The sequence below is a fragment of the Lissotriton vulgaris genome, chromosome 6, assembly GCF_964263255.1.
Source record: "Lissotriton vulgaris chromosome 6, aLisVul1.2, whole genome shotgun sequence".
Taxonomy (NCBI): Eukaryota; Metazoa; Chordata; class Amphibia; order Caudata; family Salamandridae; genus Lissotriton; species Lissotriton vulgaris.
In genome coordinates this window covers 1,140,720,576-1,140,742,272 of record NC_141694.1, presented here as the reverse complement: position 1 = coordinate 1,140,742,272, position 21,697 = coordinate 1,140,720,576, and the positions used below count along the sequence as shown (strand labels likewise).

General features: G+C 46.0%; 1 protein-coding gene across 1 annotated transcript in view; it reads left to right on the top strand.

The window, feature by feature from the left end:
* MRPS5 (mitochondrial ribosomal protein S5) overlaps positions 1-21,697 on the top strand; it is a 640,608-nt gene that overhangs the window by 346,972 nt on the left and 271,939 nt on the right. The window contains exon 5 of the mRNA XM_086927225.1: positions 8,523-8,557. Within this exon, the coding sequence (XP_086783351.1) occupies positions 8,523-8,557 (35 nt within the window). The remainder of the gene's footprint in view (positions 1-8,522; positions 8,558-21,697) is intronic.

The following is a 21,697-nucleotide window of genomic DNA, read 5'->3' as shown; positions in this document are numbered from 1 at the left end:
TCTTGACATGCCTTCTAAACCTGGCGTAATTTTCCTCCTTTCGGATAAATGGAGGGAGGGTGTTCCAGAGGGCAGGTCCCAGGTTTGCAAAAGATCTGCCACCTACTCTTGCCAGTTTGAATCTCAGCACACAAAAATTGGCCGCTGATTGCGACCGAAGGTTACGCTTGGGAGCGTAAGGGTGGGCTAGAGCTAGGAGGTATTTAGGTGCTGTGCCTGCTTTAATTCTGAACATGTAGTTCAGGGCTTTAAAACGGATTCTGTTCTCAACCCTGAGCCAATGAAGTTTCCGGCGATGACTTGAGACTCAAGTGTTCTTTGGAATATTGCACAGTGGGCGGATTGCTGCATTCTGGACCAATTGTAGTCGGCCGACTACTGCTTTGTTAGCGCCCAGGTACAGAATATTGCCGTAGTCAAGCCGGGATGTTATAAGGGCGTTGACTACGGTCTTTTGTGTGGCAAGAGGCAGCATCCAGAGGATTTTCCTCAACCATTTGACTATGGTGAGGCATAGACCAGTAACTTTACTGGCCTGTTGATTCATGGACAAGGAGTTGTCCAGAATAAAACCCAGGTTTCGAACATGGGTCACCGGGGTAGGAAAGGCGCCCATCTGATCAGGCCAATGAAGAGGATTCCACAGTTCTTGATGCTTTCCCAGGACCAAGATCTCAGTCTTGTCCCCGTTGAGTTTTAGCTGGTTACTCGTCATCCAATTCAGGATGTTTTGGAGTCCTGCTTTGAGTAGAGAGGGGGAGTTTGGACAGGATTCGGATAGGGAAAAGATGATTTGGGAATCGTCGGCGTAAGTCATCAGGGTAAGACCAGATTTTTCAGCAAGGTCGGCCAGGGGTCTGAGGTATAAATTAAAAAATAGCGGGCTCAGAATAGATCCCTGAGGCACTCCATGGGGTGCTCGTAGGGTATCCGAAGAGGCTCTTGAAGAGGTAATTTGGAAGGTTCGTTCCGTCAGGAAAGAACGGATCCAATCAAGGGCCTTTCCGCGTACACCATTTCTATGCAGTTCCTTGATGAGAGTTTTGTGGGAAATGGTGTCGAAGGCCGCGCTCAGATCTAACAGCACGAGCGCGACCGTCTGACCCTGATCAAGAAGCTTTCGAATCTGTTCAGTAACTCCAAGCAGGGCGGTTTCTGTGGAGAAGCCTGCCCTAAAACCTGACTGAGAGGGGTGTAGAAGTGAATTTTCTTCTGCAAAATTAGATAAAGCTGAGTGCACATGTCGCTCCAAACATTTGGAGAAGGCAGGGAGCAGGGATATAGGTCTGTAGTTGGCAAGGATATCTGTATTTGCTGTGGTTTTTTTTTAAAAGAGGCGTAACCATGGCATGTTTCCATAGGGCATGTTTTCCATAGGTCCTTACAACCTTCTTCCTCGAGTGGGACCCTTCCGGACTTTGGTTTAAATCCCCATGTGCAGTGTTCTTTCCAAGGGCCACCCTTCTCATTAGAACACCAGCTATCAACGACCTCAGCACCCTGCTCCCGGCCTAATAGAGGACTCTCCAGAGAATCTGCTGGTGGAACATTGGACCTAGCCTTGATACTTACGGAGAGGTGAACCTTGAAAATCGATTGTACAATTTTATATGCATTTTTGTCTTTTTCCCCATTGAGTTCAGTAGTGCGTAATTGTGCACAAGTGTGTTTTATTTTGCAAACTCTTTGAAATTAATAACTTAAAAAGTGCTTACTGTAGATCAAAGTTCTTAATCTTAAAAATTACATACAAATTGATATTTTTGGAAATTGGTCTCTGATTTATTCTTGAGTGTGTGTCTTATGTATTGCCTCTGTGAGTACAACAACTGCTTAGCACTAACCTCTCATAAGCCTAACTGCTCACCCACACTACCACAAATAGACCATCAGTATTATCTACTTTGGCTCTGTAACCAAATAAGGGACTTGCTGGAATTTCTGCACAGTGTGCTTCGTTTTAGTACTCTCTATATAGAGAGCCAGCTTCCTACACACACAGTTTGGGATTTGGTTGTGCTGCCCATGGTATTGTAGGAAGGCTGAGCCGTAGCACACGATAGCAGACTGCAGAGATGCAGCAAAGTTCACCATTTGTTACGGATTGGATACAACAGACTTTCTGGGCAGATCAATTGCACTCTCAGTGACATTATGGTTCCACCAGTGACTGAGAAAAACTGGCTTCTCTGAGATGTTCAGGCTTCCCTTATAGATGCTCTTTGATGGCTCCCGTCTTTTAGGCATGAACAAAAAAAATCAGCGGTGAACAGCATTAAGAACAGTTGAACTGCTGCCAGGTCCTTGGGCTTTTCTATGTCCCCTCGCCATCCCAGTCTGCTTTTGCCCGCCTCCGTGGGTAGGGTAGGGCTAACGACCATGTCCTTTCCTGAGTGATGTCAGACGGCATTCCGGAAGTTCCTGTGCATAGTCACCATCTTCAGGTTCCTTTTTTCGCTGTTGGGTCTGGAAGCATGACAGAGGAGATCTGAAGTTTTTTGGGAAAAAACAGAGAAAAGTATGAAGATCGACCAAGTTGCCTAAGACTGCAAGAAAAGCAACGGGTTCTCTGTTCCAACGGTGGGCCCGCTGATAACAATCACATGGTCATAGAATAAAGAGGGGAGAGTCAGATATATTAAGGGAAATACTCCAGTGGATTTGATTATTGTGACATTCACTAGGAAGAGGAACAGCACACCGACATCCACAGGCCCACCACCAGAAAAGAATAGTAAGAGACTTGACTTGGTGGAAAGAAGGATGGAAGGAGAAGCAGCAACCCAGTGGAGGAATGTTAACTCCAATTCTCTCTTGTCCTATACAGCCACCAATAATGGGACGAGATGGAGTCCCTTGTGCAACATCTCCCAGAGGGGAAAATTTGCCTCAGACAATTGGGTTTTAAAAATTATACATTACGGATACTGCCCAGAACTACTCAAAGAGCCTCCATAAATTCCCTCAAAACCAAATAAGTTTCTGGGATAAGAGAACATACAACTCAGAAAGGTCAAAGAACTCTTGTACAAGAGAGCCATAGAAAAGGTCCCAATAAGGTAAACTATTCACCATATTTTCTGGCGCCAAAGCAAGACCTGACTTTGAGGCCATTCCTAGATCTCAGACTCCTAAACAAGTTCATCTGTGCGCAACACTTCAAGAGGACAGCAGTTCAAAAAGTAATACCACTCCTAAGGAAAAGGGATTATGTGACCAGTCTAGGTCTAAAGGACGTCTATCTACACATAACTAGGAACCAAAGAGACAAAAAATACCTCAGAGTTTTTACTAGACAAAGTGCATTGCCAAGTCTGGGTGCTACCATTTGACTTAAAGTCAGCCCCAAGGGTCTTCACAAAGTACCTTGCAGCGGTTGCAGCCCACCTAAGAAGACAAGGAATTCATGTCTACCCATATTTATTGGTTAGTAAAAGCACAATCAAAAGAAAGATATCACAGGAAAATACAGTGATTGCCATGCTGCAACACCTTAGGTTCACAATAAATCACTAAATTCTTCACCACAACCGGTACAGGTAAAGGTGTGCCTGGAAGCAACATTTATTTCCAAAACAGCACAAGCATATCCAGTACATAGGAGAGAAGGGGCAATCGCAGAGCAGGCTTGCCTTTACAGAGGGGTTGGTCTCTGACATTGAGGACTTTCCTTAAACTCAAGGGCATGATGGCATCATGCATCCCACTCATAATGCATGTGAGATTACACAAGCACCCCATCCAGGAAAGAATCTGCAACTAATGGTCACAAGCCACCAGGAGCTGGGAGGATCTAGTGGGTGTCGCAGAAAAACCTAAAAATGTGTGATAACTACCTTTTTCCAGTGGGAAAAATGGTAAATGTGTAACATCCCAGCTGTAATATCTATGGATTTGTATAAAGCTCTGTGACAGAGGTTCATACAAAGCCATTGAAAAGAGTTGTCATTCCTTCATTTATGACTGATGCTTACACCATCCTTTTGCTGCACATCCCTTGCTTCCTGTCTGCTGGCACAACCTACTCTTTCAGCACACAACACCAAATGTGTACTGCTTACCTAAAATAAAATTACAAGCTACGAACAGTGCAATGTATACAAACTGTTTGCCAGCCTACAATAAGTATAAAAAACAAATAGCTCTAGGTGTATCATTTGTACTTGTGTCTACTTACAATAATTTCCGAAAACAAATTCTGCAGTCTGCGTCACTGACTGTTCTATGCATCTTCATTTCCATTTAGCAATGATACAAAAGGTGTATTTGTAAGAATGCGTAGCAACAACTGCAAAGACTTACTGTGGGAAGATACTAACTCATTCCACAAAAACCATCAAATAACCACCTGAAGGCAGTGACTATATTGTCAAATGTGGAAACAAAATTCTAAAATGACAAAATTCTAAGGCAAACTACCATGCAGCATATAAAATATTGTAGGCACAACACTAAAAAGCAAAATATTACAAGACCATACGTTCCAGGAATTTAATAGCTGCCAGTGCACTGAATAACCAAAAAAGGCACCCAAAGTGTTTAAACATGTTAACTGATAGGGGTCTTGCATGCCTGACGAGAAGTACCCTGTGAGGTGTGTGATTGAGGAGTATGGCGTCTGGTCGAAAGACTATCACTTGGGTCAGTGGTTTTCCAAAGAAGCGGGCAGATGAGTCCGAGGAGGTGAAGCCGTCTGTGCCCGATGATGTGGTTGGTGTGGTACCAAGGGGCGTCTCTCCTGACACCCTTATGAACTGGTGAAGAGAGCAAAAGGAGAGGGTGTCGTTGCAGGGGCGTTGGGCAGGGGAGATAACACTGGTAGCCTGCTGTGGGACATTCTTGTCAATAGATGCAGGTTATGAGACAATTTGCTTTCATATTTTGCCATACACCTCTCTGTACTGTGTCACTTTTCTTATTTGGGCATAACATGTTATCTTTCATTATTTTTGCACTCTTTTCCTCACATATCTGTGGATCCTGGAGGTCACAGCTGTTCTCCAAGCTTCCTGACCTGAGCACAGTATTTCCTCACTTGTGAAAGTTGTGAGCCCTTTCAAGCACTGTATTTATTTCTTCTTCTCAAAATGTATTCTGTTTTGCATGTTGGTTATTTCGGCACGGAAATGAGTGAAGGGAGCCCAGCTAGAAAAAGGAAAGGGGAGGCCAAATTCCTATGGGTGCTTTGAACTTATGTCCAGTATTGGTCACTTATGACATCTGTACAGTGCATAGTGTGATGCCAGTGTATGCCGCAATCTGCCTCCTGGCGTGTGCCGAGAAGCCTGACCCTGGTATCAACTCGAAGCCAGTGAGAGCTTTGCAGGCAGGTCTGATAGGTTCGCACTCACTGAGTCTTAAACACGGTCTAGGTGCCTGGTGTTGAAGCTAGTCCATGAGCCTCGAGGGAGACCAATGTAGATGACATTGCAGAGGTCGAGACACGCCCAGGCCAACACTCATCAGCGACACACACTGGTCAATCTGGAGAAGTGAGGGTTTAACAGAGAAAGGGGGCTGCAGATTGACACCTTTAGTACCATGAGATGAACTAAAGAGTGAAGCAGTAGTGCAGGGCTCGACAAATCCACTCGACCGCTCGCATTTGCAAGGTAAAATTTATGAGGTCGAACTATTTTTTGGTCCTACTCTCCCTTTCTGGGGAGTAGGAAAGCATACTAACTTTTGTCCTCCGTCTTTGAAAACGGAGCAAATGTGACAAGAAAAGATTTAAAGGCATCTTTATTGCTCATTTGCTTTGTGAGCAATAAAAAGGCCTTTAAATCATGTTATCTTGTCACAATTGCTCCGCTTTTAGAGACTGAGGTCAAGTAGGTTACTGTTAGGTCGAGGAGATTTTTGAAGGTACTAGACCTGCAGGACTAGTACCATTTTTCAGATTTTTCGAGACCTGTAGTGAAAATAAATTGTAACATAGGACAGGCCACTTTAATCACTGCAGAGAGTTGGCTGGATTCTAAAGAAGAAAATATGTTTATCCTCCATGTAAATCTGAATACCTTTAATGCTGATGTGAAAACATCTGATTAACCCCTTCGATGCTCATGACGAGCTCAGCTCGTCATGCAGTACACTGCTCGTGTGCTCATGCGGAGCTGAGCTCGTCATGAACAATGGAAGTAAAGGATCTGCAGCACAGAGGGGGAATTGCTGCAGCACTGATGGTGTTAAGAAAGAACAGGTATGTGAGTAAGACTGATCCTGTGATTTGTTCGCTGCCCATTACATTGAGTGACTTTGTCCTTATCTTGTATTATGTGCTATGAAAAAGAAAATTTTTCATGATTACCATCCACTGAGCTTCCTTATTCTCAAAGGATGTGAATTGCATCACACTCACAAGCCCAAAAATAGGGAGAAATGTGTCTTAAATTGCCTAGTACCTGTGCAACAGATGAGGAATTCGATTTGTAACTCGTTTTGAGATTTTTCTAAGAAGCGGATCAAAAAAGTTGGAACTTTTTTGAAATTTTACGAATCCCAAGTACTGCTGCTTCCTTGATAAAACAAGCATCATGGGAGTGAAGATGATATGGCATAGAGGCCAGAACTGCTGACTCACCGTCTGAAGATCACAGTTCTAGTCTTGGCAGTACAACATCCTGTGATTCTGTGCAAATCACTTAATCTCTCCGGATGAGAAAGCTGAAAGAGGCCAAACTTTATTAATGAAAAAATAATTCCACCAACATGCCGAGGTTAACAGTATTTTCGCAACGGGAAACTGATAAGAGAAGCACACAAGCAACAAGCATTGGTAAATGCAGGAAAAAATGCTACAGCCAATAGAAATTGGGGGAAACTAAGTGTCCCACATAGGAGCCAATGAAAAGCTGGGAAAGAGAGGTGGTGTCGTTTAAGTCCCTTTTAAGTTTATTTTAAAAACAATAGATTTCTCAAGCTCCGTGGCTGTGCAGGCGAAACCAGTGAGGACCAGTGGGACAGAGTTTCCTGTAACACCCACAAGGGTATTAGCCAGGTCCAAGGCTTCAAATCACTGTGCAACATCTAACCGCATTGATACTGATGTCACAGTGACTCTACGTAATAGGTAGAAACTGCTGAGATAGGTACAGGAAACAATGCTGGCAAGAGGAAACATTACATATCCTCTGGTGGTTTGCTTTTAAGCAGCTTTTGGATGGGGGTGCTTGGAGCCGTTCAAAAGATCTTAGTGCTAATGATTCCAGGGGACCCAGAAGTGTTATACTAGGCTGGATGCTGATGTACATTTGGAATAGAGGAATAAAAGATAAGGGCTACTCTGCCTTTTCTTGCTACTTGCCAAGCATGTCCATCCCCAGCTAAGTGAAGACCCTATTGGTATCTCACATTCAGGATGGCGAGCATGAGCTAGGAATGAGAAAATCGCGCATGCCATTCTCGGATTGGAGCGGTCCATCTCTTTGATAGGGCAACCTCTCCTAGATTGTATGGCATAAGACTCTCGACGGGTGACCTGGTTGAGGACACTTCGAAATTCACAGATGCTGCAGGAAGAATACTGTTCTAGAAGATCCGCGGAGAGGCACCAGCCATTTTGGGGATCGGGATGCTTGACCAAAAATATAGTAGGCACAATGTGACGGAGCCAGGGTTTTTTAATAAATCCTTTTGATAAAAGCTATGTTTGGTTTTTTTGGATCATGAAAACACTCATTATAAATGTATTGAAAGTTAAACATTGTATTAGCCGGCAGCTGAAAAAGAGGTAGAGAGAGATTTTTTTTTTTTGACAGGGTCAAAAGAACGCGCTTGTCTGTCATCCAACTGGATTGCAAGATAGCCTTACGTCATTGTTTGTTCATGAGAAGCTTCTTTTCTCAATACCACGATGAAGCCCAGCAAACAGATTTATTACACAGAGAAGTTAAGTGGGAACGAACCCCAACAGTTTCCTGTGGCCCCTTTTGCACTCCCCCCACATCTCCCCCCTCCGACCACTGCTTAGTGCCTTAGTTTTAGAATGTTGTCTGGCGCTTTTGTGCAGCAAGAACCCTCCTGCCGCATGATGAAGCAAGCAGCAAAATACTTGCTCGAAGATGGAGCCGAATATATTTTATCCCATGGAGCATGTAACTCCTCCTTTCTACAGTTAAATGAAAGACCGGTTCATTAGCCTAAAAAATTCCCACTTAAAAAAGGAAGCCATTCCAATATGTCAGACTTCACCTTGGACTACCACACCGCATTTGGCTCCTGGGGTCCAGCTAATCTTCAGAATGTAAACATCAAATGAGTATATATGTAGACCATAACCAGAGAAAAGCAGAATTATGTTTGAAAGTTAGTTGGTACTTTCAGACTAGATTCGTCTTATGGATGCAACAGATACATTATATTTGGTTAGCATTCACTCACACTAAAATGGCTAATATCTCTGAAGTACATCACATCTGAGACACCTCATCTATTTACACTTGGACAATACATGTTTAGGAAATATGAGCTTTAGAAATACATATGTCATTAAACTATAACTTTTTTTTTTACCTTCACAGAAACGTATGAAGATTTTGACTCAAGAGTAATTGAGGTAAGTGGCAGTGTGCTTGCCTGAACAGTACTTGAAAAGTCTGATGCCTCCATTTTGTAGTAAACAAGACTGATTGAACGACTAACGTTAAAAACAATAGCATTAAGGCAGAAAATAATGATTTCTCCTTAAATTGATTTATTTTCACTATGTTTCTGCTGAAATGAAAATCTCAAATATCTACTATTTCTCTTGAAGCCTCTCTTTGGTGCAAATGATCCCTCTTTCCTGATTGGAATACTGCAGCGCATGGTTAGGATAGTGACTCAGACACATTTTACGTAGAGTTTTGTCATGTACACACAAGCGCCAGTAGCCCACGGTTATCAAAATCAATCTAGTGCTGCGGAAGGGATGAGCAGAAAAGACAATGCGATACATCCTCCCGTCTAAGACTCACTCCAACAAAAGGTGTGCTATACAATTAATCAGTACCCTTGTAGCCAAACCAGGATAATCCACACACCAAGTGTAGCATGTCTCTTATCATCAAACAAGATCTTAGTGTTGTTTGGAAGACCCTCACACACCCTATTGGTGCCACGCTTCATCATCGGGTCTCATCCCGGTGCTTCAAAACCAGGATGGGCTCAACCGTAATCCAGGGAGCACTTGGAATATTTTCCTGCTGGATCCTTAAGATATAAAATACCTCTGAACACCCAGGTATTCCTTTATTAACGGTGTTACTAGTATGATTAAAAATTATATTAAAGGGCGGTGTCTATGGAGATAATGATACTACAGAAAACACAAAGAATAACTGTGGGTCTAAGACGGAGGGAAAGCTGTGTGTGTAAAATCGACTATGTGTATGCTTACAAATTAAAGCAGACTACTGGACATTTACCTTTTGTGAAAAGATGTCCATCAGTTACTCTTTCTATACCGCCCAATTCATCATTTGGTCTACTTCACAGTAGGTAGTCCGTATTTTCCATCTCCAAAGATGTTAATAGGAGATGGCTGGTATTGATGGTGTTACTCTACAGGATGATTGGTGGATGTTGTTTGTTCGTAACTGAAAGCTGTTCACAAATCACATATGCACTGCTTTCAGTTACGAACAAACAAATGATGAATTGGGCGGTATAGGAAGAGTAACTGATGGACATCTTTTCACAAAGGGTAAATGTCCAATGTCTTTCCCTCTGTCTTAAACCCACAGTTATTCTTTATGTTTTCTATAGCTTGCCAGGGGGATTATAACTGTGCTGAGGTCGTTAAACTTTCCCTCGGACCCTCCACCTACCTTTTTGTTTGTTGTGATAATGATACTACACCCTGTGTATAGTCGGCATGTTTCAGCCCTAAACCTAAGAGGCCATAGGGTCCACGACTTTGATCAGGTCTAGGTTTTTTTTCCTATAATAATGTAAGTGATATCAAAACAACCTCATTTTATTCAGTCAGGGTTGCTCTCTTGGGTCCTGCAAGAGAAAGTAGTAACACCCGGAAATTTGCATCTGCGGTTCATATTAAAAACCACCACTTCTATCAGTGAGCAGCAGCAACTTTAAGACGCAAATTATTTGTGGTGATCATGTATCCAAACGGGGACTGAAGATATACATATCAACATGAAGACCGGTACATGTGAGCGAACAGCGCGGTCATGTAACATCAGAAACCGCGTAAGAGAGGTTCCACTACCTTATAATATCAAGCCAGTAGGCCACATGGGAAGGATGCGGGAACTGACCCTGTAGTCACACACAGTCGTTAAAGCTAGGCAGTGAGTTTGCAGTCTTTGTGGTAGATAGGCTCACCTCATCGTATGTATCAGGATGAGGGAGATGATCAGAATTCTGACTCAATAGTGCCTTTTGTTGAAAAGGAGAACGAATTGGATGAAACGTTGTTCCAACGATAGTACTATATTGTTTTCCTGTTTTATTTTAATCTATTTCAGAATGTAAGGGTGTATGGAACTCCTGTTGTTCCTTTCTCTCCACGCTTGTAACTTCAAACATTTGATTTCAGCTTGTACTGTGAGGCAGCAAACTGTCGCTTTGTGAAGTATTTGCCACATGAAAATTGCACATTGCTCCACATGGTGGGTCCCCCTGAAAGCTGGCATGAGCCAGTAATCCCTACAAAGCAGCTTTGTTCACATGGCGCCATGTTACAGCTGGGTGCTAATAATGAGCACAGATGTCTCCATCACAAATAACTTCTGCTGGGCTATGGGGGTATTTGTATCCTTGTGTAAATAATTGGGCTAGTTTTGTGAGCGATATTGCCATTTGTTTCGTGGGTTGTAATGGGAGTCACCAAAAGGTACTTCCTTCTGTAAAGTGTTCCTGCTGACCAAATGAGCACAATTTGCACCCCTTTTCCTCCTCATGTATGCTAGTGTAAAATTGGGTGCAGATCTAAATGATGCGGTTAACGTTTTGAACATACACTAAAAAAGTATTACTGTTATCAACGAGGCTCATTGTACTCTAAGGCAAGATAGCTCCCATCCAGATCTCCAAAGTTATGCGTTACCCCCTCCCCCCTTGCAGTATATGCTGCCTTAGATTTCCGTGAATTTCCCAAATATCGGAGAAAAATCACATCACACCGCACTTTATTAAGAGAGCCAGCATTGCCTCTTTCAATTACCGAAGTCAATTGCGCGCCAAGTAAGGCCTCATTCACTCCATTTGCTTTCAGGAAAGCTGCAGGAGTCAGCGCTTCATTTTGTTAAGTGCTTGTTAAGTTACAGTGTGAGAGAGCGGACATGATTTCTAATTTAAGAACTCTGCATGTCTATTTTAGTGCGGAAAACCAATTCAGGAAGTGTAAAAATGTAAAAATTGAGAATTGATTCATATCACTCCCTTGACTATAACTTTATCATCCATAGTGCATTTTAATTTCCATTCTAAAGTGCCACTCTATCTAAAAAGGCAATGTGGTCTATGCACCACAATCTTGCACGGTTAAAATATTCTATTCTGCAGTGGCTGTTTTGAACAATAGTGCTTGGATGCATCTGATGGGTGTGGGAGGACAACAGAACTTCTCATTTTTCATACAGCTTTCACCTGCGATGGCGCGCCGGATTACAAACTCAATTTACCATACTCACCTGGGCCTAAACATTCACACTTTGAACTAGTAATCCTGCTTCTACTTACAGCATATCAGTTCCTTTATTCCTTTTAGGACTTAAACCTATACACCATGACTTACCAATCCTTTGTCACCTATGCTATAAGTCCTAGGGATCGAAAAGGGAATTAGCATAATAAGTAGTGTTTAATATTTTACCTTTCCTGAAATAAGCACAGACTCGGGAGAAGTATTTAAACACTTTATATATGCAAGTTATGTTGAGTCAGTGACCATAATACAGAGACCATACATTTTTACAAATAAGAATTTGATTAATAGGACATAAAGTTTGCAAGAAATCACAGTAACACCTTTAGACATTGGTACCTGGGAAGGGTGAGAAAGGGAAATAGCACAAGGACATACCACATGGATTATATTTACCTCGAATGGTGTGAGGACCAATCCTTGCCACGGGCTGGGGCAAAGATAGGGCTCCCGACTAATCAGGTACCCACAGGACAGGACAGATGTAGATCAGGACAGATAACCTCCACTAGTGCAACGCCAGCGTCACGCCCTTCTCTATGCCAAATTCTAAACCCCGATTGGGTAATCGATAAATCTCAGCAACACCCCAATTCTTCTGAGAGAGTGCCCCACCAGCACCTCTGCTCTCGATCTCCTGCAGCATGCGTTGGGTCAGTGACAGGTCAGATAATCGGACAAGTCGGACAATCTTCTCTAACTAAACCTACCTTAGTTAAACCATTTCCAGGGCAATGTACCACCCCTAAATGTTGCAAATCTATGTGCTTCCCTTCAGTGATTGGTCAGAAAGGCGAGGAGAGGTCATCACACCATACTAAGATGAGGTAATTTACATTGACTTATATTGATAAAGTTCCCGCCCATAATTTACTTTCCCATGATTTTATTCCACCCAGCAATATTATTTCATTTTAATATACAAAGTTTCAAGTCTTTTCCTTTCCCAGGTTAAGAATTCATGGTTCCCAGTCGCGTTGCTGGAAAGACAGTCACTGGCACCAGTTCAATGCCATTGCTTGAGGTTTCTCAAAGTTCTCTGTTCATGCGCAGTGTTTTTCAATATGGCTGTTCATGTCACCCTTGGACCCAAATACGAGCTAATAACAAAATCAAAGAAAAACACATTAGAATACAAAAATAAATGAATGCACTGTATACCACTTATCTCTACTCTAACCCCATTACTTTATTTATACTATAGCATTAATAGTTAAGCAGAACAAACACAATTTAGTTGAAGTGATAGCAGATGCTTTAGTGTGTGAGACCTGAAGCGGCTATCTTGGCACTAGTGTGCATATGCAAGAAATTCCCACCAAAGCAGAGATGCGTCACATCATGTAGCTGTGGCAGACGCATGCGTAGAAATGTTCCCGCGTTTTCGGCGCCACTTTAGGACACTCGGGTTACTGTTAGTAAAAGCACATATTCAAGCTTCCCCAGCTTACTAATAATGTCGTGTATTGCAAATATTAGTAAATAAAACATGTTGATTAATTATATGTTATTTCGAGAGGGCTGATTACAAGCAAGTTTCTGTACCTATGAAACCTTGCTCCATCACCTGCTCACTTTGTTCAGTTTTATGCTATTAGTAATTTGAAAATGAAATACTGGGGTTTGCCCCTCTTCAGTTCTAGATCTGTGTTTTGACAGCATAGTTGCCAAACAGACTAGTTGCTTAGACTAAACATATGGGTTTTAGGTCTGCCAATATCAACCATTTGTTTTCTTTGACCTGCCTCTTTCAGCTATTAGCTTGAGGCTTTGTCTGTGTCTTCTTGGCTCAGGCCAGTGGAGTATTCATCTCTCACTTAATGCTGTTGTCTGTTTAGATGGATGCTTTTACCTCCGAGTGCTTACAATGAACTGCACAAACTGTTACAATTATAACGCACTCTTTTCACTCCTTTCTTTAATTTACTTATGCTAACTGCGTTACACATTAAACTCAGACCTTTTGTCTTTTCCAATACTCTTTTCGGTCTGATTTGACAGCGCATCTTTACCAAGACCTTAAATTATCACCAGAAAATGCTATAAAAAGCATTGTTGATAGACTTTGTCTCTGCCCACATGTTGGTTTTCCTCTTTGCCAGCTTTTGATGGGACATGAGCTGTGTTCTCTCTGAAAAGTGTTTGTGTTGCTCTTTATCTCCCATGAGAAGGCTATGCTCAATGCAGTGTACTCTATGGCCTCCTAGACTCCACAATGGTGCCCCTAAGAAGCTTCCTACACGTGTCAGGCCACTGAGGACCCCGCCTAGCAGACCCGGCAGCAAGAAGGCCCCATGGTTCACCGACGAACTCAAGAGCTCCAAGAAGAACTGCCGAGCCCTCGAGAAAGTCTGGAGAAGGGAACCGACACCGGACAACAGGACCGCCTTCAAACTCGCCACCCGGAAACACCACCAGCTGATCTGCGCCGCCAAGAAAACAGCATTCAAGGACCGGTTGGACAACAACGCACACAACTGCAAGGAACTCTTAAACATCGTGAAAGAGCTTTCCAACCCCAGCGCAGGAAACAACGACATCACCCCATCGCAAGACCTCTGCAACTCCCTCGCTTCATACTTCCACAACAAGATCGCGGACATACACAGCATCTTCGACAACCAACCAACGCACACCATGACCGAACAACCACCCCCCACCACCACCCTCCACGCCTGGACCCCGATCAGCACCGAAGACACCATCCGCACGATGAACTCCATCCACTCCGGATCACCGACCGACCCCTGCCCTCACCACGTCTTCAACAAGGCCGACGCTGTCATCGCACCCCACCTGCGAGACATCATCAACACATCCTTCGACACCACCATCTTCCCTGAGAGCTGGAAACACGCCGAACTCAGCGCTCTACTCAAGAAACCAACAGCGGACCCCACCGACCTCAAGAATTACCGCCCCATCTCGCTCCTCCCGTTTCCAGCCAAAGTCATCGAGAAGACCGTCAACAAGCAGATGGCTGCCTTCCTCGAGACGAACGGATCCCTCGACCCCTCACAGTCCGGATTCCGAGCCAACCACAGCACCGAGACCGCCCTCATCGCCGCCACCGATGACATCCGAGCCCTGATGGACAATGGAGAAACAGCGGCCCTCATCCTCCTAGACCTCTCCGCGGCATTCGACACGGTCTGCCACCGCACCCTAGTACGGCGCCTCAACAACATCGGAATCCAGGACAAGGCGCTGGAATGGATCATCTCCTTCCTCGACGGAAGAACACAGAGAGTCCGCCTACCACCGTACAAGTCAGAGGCCTCCGAAGTCATCTGCGGCGTCCCCCAAGGATCATCTCTGAGCCCCACCCTCTTCAACGTCTACATGAGCCCCCTCGCGGCCATCGTACGCAAACACAACCTCAGCATAATCTCCTACGCCGACGACACCCAGCTGATCCTCTCCCTGACCAACGACCCCGCCGCCGCCAGAGCCAACCTGCACGAAGGGATGAAAGAGGTAGCCGAGTGGATGACGACCAGCCGCCTGAAACTGAACTCGGACAAGACGGAGGTCCTCATCCTGGGCTCCTCACCCTCCGCCTGGGACGACTCCTGGTGGCCTCCCGCCCTGGGCACCGCACCCAAACCGACAGACCATGCACGCAACCTGGGCTTCATCCTGGACTCCTCCCTCTCCATGACCAGGCAAGTCAACAACGTCTCCTCGGCGTGCTTCAACATCCTACGCATGCTACGGAAGATCTTCTGGTGGATCCCCACCGAGACCAGGAAGACCGTCACCCAGGCCCTCGTCACCAGCCGACTGGACTACGGCAACGCCCTCTACGCCGGTACCACCGCCAAGCTCCAGAAGAGACTCCAGCGGATCCAGAACGCCTCAGCCAGACTCATCCTCGACATCCCACGTACCAGCCACATCTCCGGACATCTGAGAGACCTTCACTGGCTCCCCGTCAACAAAAGAATCACCTTCCGCCTCCTCACCCACGCACACAAAGCCCTACACGACCAAGGCCCGAGCTACCTCAACAGCCGAGTCAACTTCTACGCTCCCAAACGCCACCTCCGATCAGCCAACCACGCCCTCGCCGCCGTCCCCCGCATCCGAAGAGCGACTACAGGAGGAAGGTCCTTCTCCTACTTGGCCGCCAAGACCTGGAACTCCCTCCCTCCCGACCTGCGCCTGACCCAAGACCACCTCTCCTTCAGGAAGAAGTTGAAGACCTGGCTGTTCGAGCAGTAGCGGCACCCCCCCCCCCCCCCCCCCCAAGCGCCTTGAGACCCTACGGGTATGTAGCGCGCTTTATAAGTGTCACTGATTGATTGTCAGCACAACTTATCCAGGACCTGAAGAAATATGTTCAAAGCACACTTATTCTGATAGTACTAAATTTGCTTCCCTTGCCACCCCGCTCAATTTCAAAAATAGTTGCATTATTGTCAAAGTTGTCACTACTAGCACCCTCTCTTATCTTGCAGACAAGCTCACCGTTACCGCTGGTCTTCAGCACACCGCAGTTGAGAACACCATCAGACTGCCGACTAGGAAGTGTAAAGAAGAAAAAAATAAGGCAGCAGGACTTTTGCTTGTGTGAACCCAGCATGTTAAACAACTTCCCTATATCCATCAGAATTGTCTAAACCCAGCTCCTTTTTAGGAAAGAGTTGAAGACTCCTCTCTTTAAAGAACACTACATCACAATGTAGTACCGGTCCTTAACCCTCTTGTATCATTGGTTAAATGTATGCTTGTCTTTGAGACTGTATAGAAATCTAATGCCTTTGGCTAGGTTCACACAGTAGAAATGCATACAGTACCCTGACTAGTCAGTGGTATTGGCCTTATTGGTTTATTTCGAAAGGTTATGTCAGATACCATAGGTCTGCTTTTGTTTTTGCTTTTTTGAAAAGTTACGGAAAGGTGGCAAACCTGACTTATTTACTGTAAAAAAAAATGTATTAAAGTCAAAAGGACTTTATGGGTGGATTGGTATTTACCATGTGGCAGCCTGTAGACTGTTTTTGTTGCATGGAATCTCACAGGGTACCATAGTGGGCAATGGTTTTGATTTTCGTTAGCCCCGCTGAAAAAATAGGTGGTTAGAGGTTTGCATTGCTAACATTTTGTTTTGCCAGCTGTAATTGTGTGCACATTTTGAATGATCTGATAGAGACATCTAGCCGCAGATTCTTTACCATGGTTTTTCCCTGGCGTCCGACTGGATCCTGAAGACTTTTCAACGAGCAATACCCCTGCACACCAGTAGTTTGCATCGGTCAGCTCCGCGTGACATTATTATTATTATTATTATTATTATTTAATTTTATAGAGCGCGTAGGCACCCGTAAGTATCCCAGCGCTAAAATCAGTACAACTAGGAGTCAGCAAGGGAAGGGGAGAGACAGTTTAAGGGAAGAGGTGGGTTTTCAATTGCTTCCTGAACCGTAGGTAGTTGGATTCGGTTCTCAGGTAGTGCGGTAAGGCGTTCCAGAGACGTGCGGTGTGAACCGAGAAACGTCTTCCTCCTGTTCGGGCCTTCTTAATTTTGGGGGTGACAATGAGGTGTTCCTGGTCGGAGCGGAGGGATCTAGGGGCTTTGTATGGTTTGATAAATTTTTTTAGGCTTGGGGGACCATTGTTTTGGAGCAGTCTGTGTGCTAGGCAGAGGGCCTTGAACATCACACGTTCTCTAACCGGAAGCCAATGGAGACACTTCAGCGCTGGTTTGGCTGAGGCTCTGGCCGGGGTGTTAGTAAGGATCCGGGCAGCTGCATTTTGGACCCTTTGTAGTTTATTCAGGGTTGCCTCTGGGGCCCCTAAGTAGATGGAATTACTAAAGTCGAGCCTAGAAAGAATCAGTCCTTGGATCAGCAGTTTTTGAGAATTGTGGGGGAGTAGGGGCAGGATCTTTCGAATTGACCTGAGCAGTCCAAAACACGTACCGGCTACCTTTTTTGCCTGTGTTGCAAAAGATAATTCCTTATCGAGCCAGACACCCAGGCTTTTTACCTCTGGTTTCGGATCTGGGATCGGGCCTAAACAGGGTGGCCAGATGTTATGAAGTGAAGTGGGTCCCTTCTGGCCAAGGAGGAGAATGTCAGTCTTTGAGCCGTTGAGTTTCAGAGACGATCTATTCATCCATCCTTGTATCTGCGTCAGACAGTTGTAAAGGTCCGCAGGTTGTTGTTTCGGATGAGAAAGGGACACCACTAACTGAGTGTCGTCGGCATAGCTGACGATGCTCACTCCGAACGGGATAACAACCTCCTCCAATGGGGACATGTAGATGTTAAATAATGTTGGGCTCAGGGAGGAGCCCTGAGGCACGCCACATTGGAGGGGAGTGTCGGAGGAGCAGGTGTTGTTCTCCCAGATTTGAAAGGAGCGTTGACTCAAAAAGGACGATATCCAGGACAGAGCAGTTCCTTCCACACCGACGCTCACGAGTCGTTGGATGAGGAGCTGATGGTTGACGGTGTTGAAGGCCGCACTGAGGTCGAGGAGGATCACTGCCACTGATCCTCCTTCGTCTAAGAATGCTCTGGCCTCCTCCACCGCCATGAGAAGGGCAATGTCGGTGCCCTGCCCGGGGCGGAAACCCGTCTGCGAGTTTTTTAGACGGTTGTTGTTCTCCAAAAATTGTGACAGCTTTCTGTTCACCATTTTTTCCGCGATCTTGCTGGTTCCCGGGAGGAGGGAGATTGGTCTATAGTTTGCCAGGTCGACAGGGTCAAGGGAGGGTTTTTTTTAGAAGTGCCTTGACGACTGCCGCCTTCCAGCTAGGGGGGGCGACTCCTTGTTGAAGGGAGGCGTTGATGAGGTGAGTGAGAAAAGGGGCGATCGAGGGTGCTACCTTTTTGAGAATACGTAAAGGGGCAGGGTCCCTGGGAGATCCGCTTTTAATAACTTGCAGCGTATCTTCGACTTCTTCTACTGTCACTTGTCCCCAGGAAGTGATGCATGGGAGGGTAGGAGAGTTGCTGGCTTCTCTCTCCTCGCTCGAACTAGTAGGTGGAATAGAGTCGAGGATTTTTTGGAATTTCTCCTTGAAGAAATTAGCCAGCTTGTGGCACTTTTCCTCATCAGCTTTGGGGTCTGGTGGGTCTCTCGGTCCCGAGTCAGGGACTTTGAGGAGTTCTTTTAAAATAGTAAAAGATTCTTTACTGGAGCTTGCGGAGTGTTCTATTCTCTCTTGGAAGAATAGACTTTTGGTTTTGCGGAGGGCGGTTTTGTAAATTTGTGAGGCGGTGTGATAGGCTTCCTTATTTTTGTTAGATTTGTCCTTCCTCCAAAAGCGTTCTGATCTCTTGCATTCCTGTCTCAGAGATTTGAGCGCCGGAGTATACCAGGGAGCGGGAGCCACTCTTTTTATGTGTTTAAGAGTGGTGGTTTTCGGGAGGAGTTGGTCTAGTGAAGATGTGAGCCAGGAATTGAATTGTTCGTCGGCCGGGACCGGATCCATGGAGAGGGCAGGTGTCTAATCTGAGAGTAAGCTGGCCCACTCTGCCGGTTCAAGCTTTTGCCAACGTCGGTCCGTCACTCGGATTTTGGGGGGTTGGGGGAGTGCTGTGGCAAGGTCCCAGGAGAAGGGAACAAGAAAGTGGTCTGACCACGGAAGGGGGATGGGGGGATTGGCGGCGCCGCGTGACGTCTGTGTCTCCTATATAGGCACCACCTTGGAGAGCTGATCTTGGTTCTTTTCTTTCCACGCCAGTCAAGTGCTGTTCCGTGGAGAGCTACCCTCTGTCACTGTTTTTTACTTTTTGTCAGTCCCTTTTTAGTGTGTAGACTTTTGTCCATCATGTCTCTGAAGACCTTTGGATTCAAACCTTGCGCTACCTGTCAACCGCACCATGTCAGAGACGGATCCACATCTGGTTTGCCTCGGGTGCCTGAAGCCCAACCACTACTCGAAGTCGTGCTCGGACAGACAGACCATGGCTCTGAAAGCTTTGAGGAAGCAGTCCCTAAAGCTACTTGCGGCCTGGCACGCTGAACTGAGTCGCACAACTCCTAGGAGGTCTCTTTCACGCTTGATCGAGAAGAAGATCTGGGCACCGCTCCCGGGAGTTCCAAATCCTCATTCTCCCATTTGAAGCAGTCAGGTAAGATGCATAAGAAGCACATGAAGTGGAAGGGTGCTTTGACTTCTCCTGGTCTGTCGGCCGACGGTCTAGGCCTCATTCTTCAGAACCTGTGCCTGGGTCAGCTCCATGCTTTCCTGCCTTTCTGGGAGCCAGGGTGAACTCCGCCCAACTTAAAGAATTCTATGATGTCATGTGCCTAATATTTGGGTGACTTGACCCTACCAGCGCACCTTTGGGCCCTGTAGGCTAAGAGGGGGCTCCATCGGGGTCAGCGCCAGCGACTCTGGCCCCAATACTCCCTCTCCCCCATGGATCCAGGAATGGATCCAGTCCGGCGCTGGTTGTGCCATTGCATTCTTCCCCAGTGCCGGTTCAGAAGCCGATGCCCCGGTGCTGCTGGTACTCTCTGGCGGCACCTGGCCCATTCTGATTCCAGATGACCTGTAGCCGGTACCGGCACCAATAGAACCTCTAGGTCCTAGGTCGTTTCCTGAGCTCTATTTCTAAGGGCTAGGAGTGGAAGAAGGTTGGGAAGATTCACTGGACCCTTTTAGAAGACCAGCCTTATCATGAAATGGACTGGTGTGAGGAGTTGGGTGGGGCCAGTGGACTGGACACCTCTCTAGATTCTAGCATGCTTTCTCCACCTACTGTGGCTATGGAGGAGGTAGCTTAATTTGCTATGGTGGTGTGAAGAACAGCTGAGCTCCTGGACCTTCAGCTCCCTTTGGTGGTGGTCAAGACTTATAATTTGACTGAGGTCTTGCTGTTAGATGTCTTCTCTTCTGAACTATTCCTACCCTAAAATGAGGCCCTTATAGATGTCCTATTAGGTATCTCATCCAAACCAACACAGGGGCTTTCATGAATAGAATAATTGTCCGCTGCCACCACCCTGTTCCGGGTGACCCAAGCTTCCTGGCCACCCACCAACCCCAGAGAGCTTGGTGGTCCAAGCCTCTACCTCCCATGGCCGTTCCATTATGCTCCCCTGGATAGGAAATCCAAGAGGCTGGATAGTTGCATTGCAGTCGGTGAAAACCGAACGCTCATTGGGCTGTTATTCACTCTCCCTGTGGGAAACAGTTGCACAAAGGGTGCGATGAGCACAGTGGTTTCATCACTGTGGCTATTCAACGCCATGCCTGGTTTTGGACTTCTGGCTTTTTGAGGGATTCCAGCCCTCTCTCATGGACATGGTCCAGTCCTCAGGCCTCACAGTGGCAGTCCCCAGGCTGCCTTTCGCCCCTTTCCTATCCCAGCGACAAGCCTGAGCAGGTTCAGCAACCTCAGTGTGGACGAGGACATGTCAGTCACCCCCAGCATCCTCAGCCTCCAAACCCTCCTTGTCTTGCCTTTCAAGTTCATGGTTGGCCAGTTAGTGGCACGATCTGCCATCACCTCAGCTGCTGGCTCAATATCAAATTACACAGAAGGGTCCTCCAGAGAGTCCAAAGGGGCAACTTTCTCCCCTTTGAGTCTTCCCCTCCCCCTATGCCTCCATCTTACGACAGGCTAACGGAGGATCATCTTATTTTGCTTCAAGAGGAAGTCATGACTCTAATGGCGAAGGGAGGCATAGAGAGGTTACTGGCGCCATAAGCAGGCTTTGGTTGTTATTCTGGTACTTTAAGCTTCCGAAAAAGGGCAAAGGCCTTCAGCCTATCCTAGATCTACAAGCCCTCAACTACTTCCTCATAAAGGAAAAGTTCACAATCCTCACATTGGCTCAGGTCGTGTCTGCCCTGGACTCTGTAGACTGGATGGTAGCGTTGGATTTCCTTCCTGTTCATCGGTGCTGCCTGCTGTTTAAAGTAGGCCACAAGCATTTTCAGTTTACTGTGCTCCCCTTTGGCCTTACCAGTGCCTCTCGGGTGTTCACCAAGGTGATGATGGCGGACGCAACTCATCCGCGCTGATCAGGGGTGTCAGTCTTTCCCTATCTCGATGACTGGCTGTTGAAGGCTTGCTCACCCCA